This window comes from Ceratotherium simum, chromosome 17 (genome assembly GCF_057802395.1).
Source record: "Ceratotherium simum simum isolate JZ-2026a chromosome 17, ASM5780239v1, whole genome shotgun sequence".
In the NCBI taxonomy this organism is placed as follows: Eukaryota; Metazoa; Chordata; class Mammalia; order Perissodactyla; family Rhinocerotidae; genus Ceratotherium; species Ceratotherium simum.
The window spans coordinates 58,050,118-58,056,117 of NC_141916.1; the positions used below are offsets into that span (position 1 = coordinate 58,050,118).

At 45.4% G+C, this 6,000-nt stretch overlaps 1 protein-coding gene across 1 annotated transcript in view; it reads right to left on the minus strand.

Moving 5' to 3' along the window:
- Positions 1 to 1,346, minus strand: part of SLC6A13 (solute carrier family 6 member 13) — a 37,467-nt gene extending 36,121 nt beyond the window's left edge. Inside the window, exon 1 of the mRNA XM_004438769.3 lies at positions 979 to 1,346. Within this exon, the coding sequence (XP_004438826.1) occupies positions 979 to 1,174 (196 nt within the window). The 5' untranslated portion in view covers positions 1,175 to 1,346. The remainder of the gene's footprint in view (positions 1 to 978) is intronic.
- Positions 1,347 to 6,000: the final 4,654 nt, after the last annotated feature.

Sequence of the window (6,000 nt, forward strand, 5' to 3'; positions counted from 1 at the left end):
CCCCTGCAAAAGGATAAGGGCTGCACTAGGGCACCCTCCAATCCTTGTGGCCCATGAAATTACCACTCCTCTCAGAATTTTCCCCCATGATCTACCTCTGCAATCCCCTTTCTTCCAGCCCAGATGGCAGCCTCACTTCAAAACCACACCTGGGAGCCCCAACCCCTATCAGCTTTACCCATCAACAAGGAGATCTTCCTTACTCACTGCTCAGCTAAAACACTTTCAGATCTGGGGCTTCCCACAGAGATCTGGGATTCCTTGAAAGTGAGTTAGTGGTAGGAAAATTATCACCACTGCTGTGGGGGTAGCAGAGTTACCCCAGGGGCCTGGAATGGAGGGGATAAGAAGCCAGTAAAGACTTAGAGTCAATGCTCCACACACACATTTTCAGTGGGAAATTTTTAAAGGAAGAGCCACTAGTATCAAAGGTTAAGACACTGGTGGGGATTGGGTAATGAATGGCTTAGGGAATGTCATGGTGCCAGCAGAGGAGGAGGAAGATACAAAGCCACGGCTAAGGAGTCTCAAGACGACAGGACAGTTTGTTATCACCATCATCTTCAACATAGCTACCATTTAAGCACTTTATACACACTATCTCTAATCCTCACAACAAACTTGAAAGGCGGGTATTCCAACTCAATTTACAGGAGCAGCAATTGAGGCTCTGAGGGCTTAAGTAACTTGCCCAACATTATACAGAGAGTAAGTAGCCAAGCCACAATTCAAACTTTGATCCATCTGGTTCCAAGCCTATCTTCATGTTTCTATGATGCCACCCTATAATAGAAAAACCCCTGGGAAAGTCATGTGATCTGTCTAGGTCTCAGTCTGATCCAGTGTCCTTAAAGACTTCTAAGGGCCTTTCCAACTCCAGCATTCTATATGCCTATGGGACTCTTTGGAGGGGCAGAAGGTGAGGAGATGGAGATATCCTCCTTCCAGGGGTGGGTGGAGTGGCACAGTGGCTCTCACCTCCCCCATTTTTGTAGCAGAGATAGGGAAACCTCCAGACGTTGCCTAGGCCAATGATCTCCCCAGCCACTGCCAGCATAAACTCCGTCTTGTTGTTCCACTGCCCCCGTTCCAGGTTGCCATCTTCCTCCGCCTTTTCCACGACCGGGTATACTGGTTTTGTCTCTCCATTACTGGTTGTGACACTGCTATCCATCCCACCTGGAAAACAAGCAGGGCACTCTGTTACTGCTGGGAACCCGAGAAGGAGAGCCTTCCCCCTTTCTTCAACAGCAAATTCCCAAGGGAATAAAGGCACTGGAAAAGAGTCACTTTCTACTCCCTTGTCTATAGACCCATGTCCTCCTTAATGTCTTTTATTGGTAAAGGCTGTGTCACAGCTGCTGAGAATAAATATTCCTTTCCTTTTTCAGGAAGAAAGCACGGACACGGACACGCAGACATGGCTTCCACCACGCAGGTTTTCTCAGGTTGGGGCTGTGCACATGGGAGAATTCACACAGCCCTGGGGTCGTCTAAGTCCTCCCTGTGTCCCACAACTATCCTTGTCTGCATTCACACGTGCTTCAGCCTCTCTATTCTGTATGCTGGGGACAGTTGAAAGAGTGAGATTTTTATACATCCTCAAAGCCACCAATTTTCCTTGCAGGAATTTACTCTAAGGAAATAAGTGTGACTGTAGGTAAAGATTTGGCATTGAGGATGTTCATTGTTTATAACAGCAAAAAATTAGAAAGTACATAAATGTTCAAAAATGGTAAAGAGGTTAATAAACTTGGCACATACAAATACTATAAATCATTAAAAATTGTGTTGCAGAAGAAAGTGTAATGAAATGAAAAGGTGTTCACAATATGTGAAGTGAAAATAGTTATAAAATAGCACATACAATATGATTATGCTTGAAAAATATTTCATAAAGTATTTGCATGCATTGAAAGATTAGGATATCCACCAAAATACTTCTCTCAGTAGTTGGATTATAGGAATATTTTCCTTATCTATATTTCCTACATTTTCATCAAATAAAACAAATGTCTTATTTTGTAATATGAAAATAAAAGCCAGTTTTTAAAAAAATCCTTCCAAAGGAATGAGAGAAGTTGAGTGGGACCAGGATCCCTGAATAAGATGAGATGATCTTCCAGCTACTCCCTCCATCTCTCTCTGAAATCAACATAAGAAAAAGATGAAGTATGGGCTCTTTTTCTTTTTTGGTGGTGACAAATGTAGGAATCCGTTACAGTAGAAAAGACAACATAAAATGAATAAAGAGCCACAGTTCTAAACCCTTCACTGCCCTATCCTAGACTCGGATTGAGATTAAGGATAAGATTGGATGTGGCTCACATTTAGTGAGCAACTACTACATTCTAAAGACTTGACATACATTTATTTCATTTAATCCATGCAACCACCTTGAGATATAAGCCGTATTACCTCTGCCTTGTAAATAAGAAAGCTGCAGCTCAGAAAGGTTAAGGGACATGTCTGCTGCCATATAGCTAGTAAATTGCACAGCCAGGACTTGAATCCCCTCTATCCCTGCACTTTCAACTACATCCCTTGATTCCCTTGGCTACCTAGGTTTATCAGCATGCCTAATATAAACATCTTCTAATGACTCCTCCCTGATTTTATACAGTAGCCCCTTTTCTGGAGAAGTGGGTAAATGACTTTTTTCTATACCTCAAGAAAAGTTCATGTTCACAGAACTTTCTCAGAGGGAGCCCCATCTGGCCAGAGGCTCTCTTGTGGCTCTGCCTCCCCAGTTTAGCTACCCGAGGGATCTAGAAGTCAGAGAGAAAGTCAGAGAACAGTAGGCACCTACGCTGATTTGATAAATTAGGGAACGGGCTCCAAAGATTATTTGTGGGCTAAGAAGGAGAAACCCAAGCAGCTGGTCCCAAGAAGCTTCCTTGTCCTTTTGAGAAGGTTGTCTAATGTCTTGCGCTGGTTCTGGGCCTCCCTTTACCGTCTGACGGATGTCTTCCGATGATAGCATGCCATTTCCCTTCACTTCTTCATCCTCTCAGACCCTAGTAGAAACAGTAGCCCTATCCTGGGTCCCTTAGCCTCATTAGGTACCGTTTCTCAGAGGTGGCATCGTGCAGTTGAAAGGACTTGAGCTATAGAGTCAGACAAGCCTGGGTTCAAACCTTAGCTTTGTGCCACACCACTGCCTGACTTCAGTGAAGTTAATTACTCTGAGCCTTAGTTTGCTCATCCGTAAAAGTGAGAATGATAGGATATACTTAGCTATCCTATCTTATACATATTTAGATACCTAGAGATAGATACTACTTATTACAATATACTTATTACATATACTTAGATATTATATATCAAATCAGGTTATATATATATAGACATGAAAGCACTTGGTAAAATAACAGGCACTCATATTTTTATTTCTTTTAATCCTGTCAAAATTTTTATGTTCTTTCAGTCTCAATATTGTCTCATTTCACAGAGAAGAAAATCTTCATTTTCTTAGCATTAAACCCAGATGACAGGGCTGGCCGGCCCAGTGGCGAAGTGGTTAAGTTCATGTGCTCGGCTCCAGCAGCCCAGGTTTGCTGGTTCGGATCCTGGGCACAGACCTATGCACCGCTCATCAAGCCACGCTGAGGCGGCGTCCCACATAGAGCAACTAAAAGGATGTACAACTAAGACATACAATTATCTACTGGGGCTATGGGGAGAAAAAAGGAAAAAAGGAGGAAGATTGGCAACTGATGTTAGCTCAGGGCCAATCTTCCTCAAAAAAAAAAAAGTCTTTCCTCTCTACCTAGGGTTCTCCTTCTCCAAATCATTGTCCCTTAAGTCAACAGCCACCGAAGTTTCAGAAAGTCAAGAAAATAGCATATAGTCTTTGCATACGCACACATAAATGTCAGAAACATTTTCTAGGAGAGGATCAAAAAATCCTTTGGTTGTAAGTCCTATGGATCCCACCAACCTGTAGTCTGAGTCTCAGAAACAGAAAAAGAAGAGAAGAAAATGTTACCAACCTTACAGCAGTTGCTGCCAGAGGTCCAGTCAGGGGGAAGAAGAATTATCTAAGGGGGAAGGGGAAGGTGCTGGCTATTTAAAGTGTGTTCCAACTCCTCTGCTGCATTTGTAATTCTAAACTTGGTCCAGCCCACATTCCGCCCTCCTGCCTTCCCTCTCCCCAGTTCTCCCCTCCCCTCGGGCACCAGACAACTCACACGAGTGATTTCACAGCCCGGGGAGTGTGTGCACACCCTGGCAGGTCAGGCCAGTTGCTTGTGGGCTTATCGGCAGCACACTCTCCTCCCTGTAACTCACGGGCTCTTCCCTCTTGGTGACCTCAGGGTCTCTCTAGAGGGATCCTGCCTTCCACCCCTTTCTCCAACTCAGGTGCTCCTATACATCCATCAAGAATAGGTGTTTCTTTGGTCAGATGCTGTGTAGATTAATTTAAAATACATTTATCTTACCCTTTTGCAGCTTACAATTTGGAATGGACAATGATTTAGAATAAAGATACACAGATTACAGAACTCTGAGAAGTCAGAAAACTTCCTAAACACACACACACATTTATATACACATAGAAAAGTCTGAAAAAATATTCACTAAACGGTTAACAGTAGTTACATTAGGAGAGCAGGGTTGGTGCCAAGAGATGAAGTAGAGAGACATATTTTCACTTCTATTTTTAAGGTTCAGTATTGTTTGAATTTTTAAATAATGTGCTAGAGTTGATTTTTTTAAAATAATTTTTTAAATCAATAAGAAAACTAAGTGGCAAGGTTTAAAAGAAAGCAACGCCCTAAATCTGTCATAAGTGAAGGAGTTGGCTGCAGAGAGGAGGCAGAGATAGTCATTGGAGCTTTGTTTTGAGGCAGGAACAGCCCAGGGAGGCAGCTGTGGTGAGTAGAGGATCATTCATTCAGCTCGGAGTGGGGTCGGAGGACCAGGGGCAGGGACCCCAGCTCAGCCACGTGCTGAATGAAGTGCAGTGCTGTGCAGTGCAAAGCTGCTGAGGCTTTGCAGCCAGATGGTCCAGGGTCCGAGTCCTGCTTCTATCACTTTCCAGCTTGTGTCCTTCAGCAAGTATTCAACTTCTGAAAGTCTTGTTTTCTCGTCTATAAAAAGGGGAGATATTCCTTACCTTGCAAGGTTGTGTGAGGTTTCAGGAGCTAATGTGTATATGTAAAGGGCTAATACCTAGCAAGCTCTCAAACAGTAGCTCTTATTTATCCTTAAGGAATTATTCACAGTGAGCAGGGAGGTTTTCTTGAAGGGGATGGGATTGAGAGACCCCTGAGCAAAACTGGGCTCCGGCCGAGACAGTAAGAATGACTCAAGGGGTGGGGGGTGGGCTGCTGAATGAGATAACAAAAATGTGCTTGAAAGGACCAAAAGGAGTGGAAAGGAGGGTAAATCAGAGATTCTAAGGAAGTTTCTATTTCGCTCATCCCTCATCAGCCCCTAGGGCGTTGAAGCAGGGGCGGGGAAACACCTCGTGATAACACCTAGGAGCCTGGTGGACATGATTCTTCTTACTTTTCAGAGGCCCGTCTTCCTCTCCCCTTCCAACCATCCATCCGTCTGATTTAACTACGTAAAGCAACAGACCGCGGCGTGACGTCAGCATCATGGCGGAGTGAGTTGTTCTCTTTTTCTCTCCCCTCTAAGTGACAACTAAAGGGACATCCATTAACCACCAGAGGATTCCCTATAGAGCACAACAGGATGCCTGAGAGAGCCATGCAGCTATGCAGCTGAAGGTGGGTGGAGCGGGCCCCAGGGAAGCAGTGGAACTAGGAGAGCGGCTCCCCACCCCCGGCAGCGATCGGGATCCTGACACCGTCGCCAGCGCGACAGGGAGCGGAGGCGGGGGCAGCCTGGCGGCCCGCGAACGCGTGCGGAGCGGCGGGAGCCCCGCCCCGAGCGCCTACCGTGTGGCGGCCCCGCCCGCGCGACTGCTCCCGGCCAGGTGGCCGCGGGCTCAGCCTGCGGTAAGGCGCCCCCGCCTGCCAAACGCAGTGG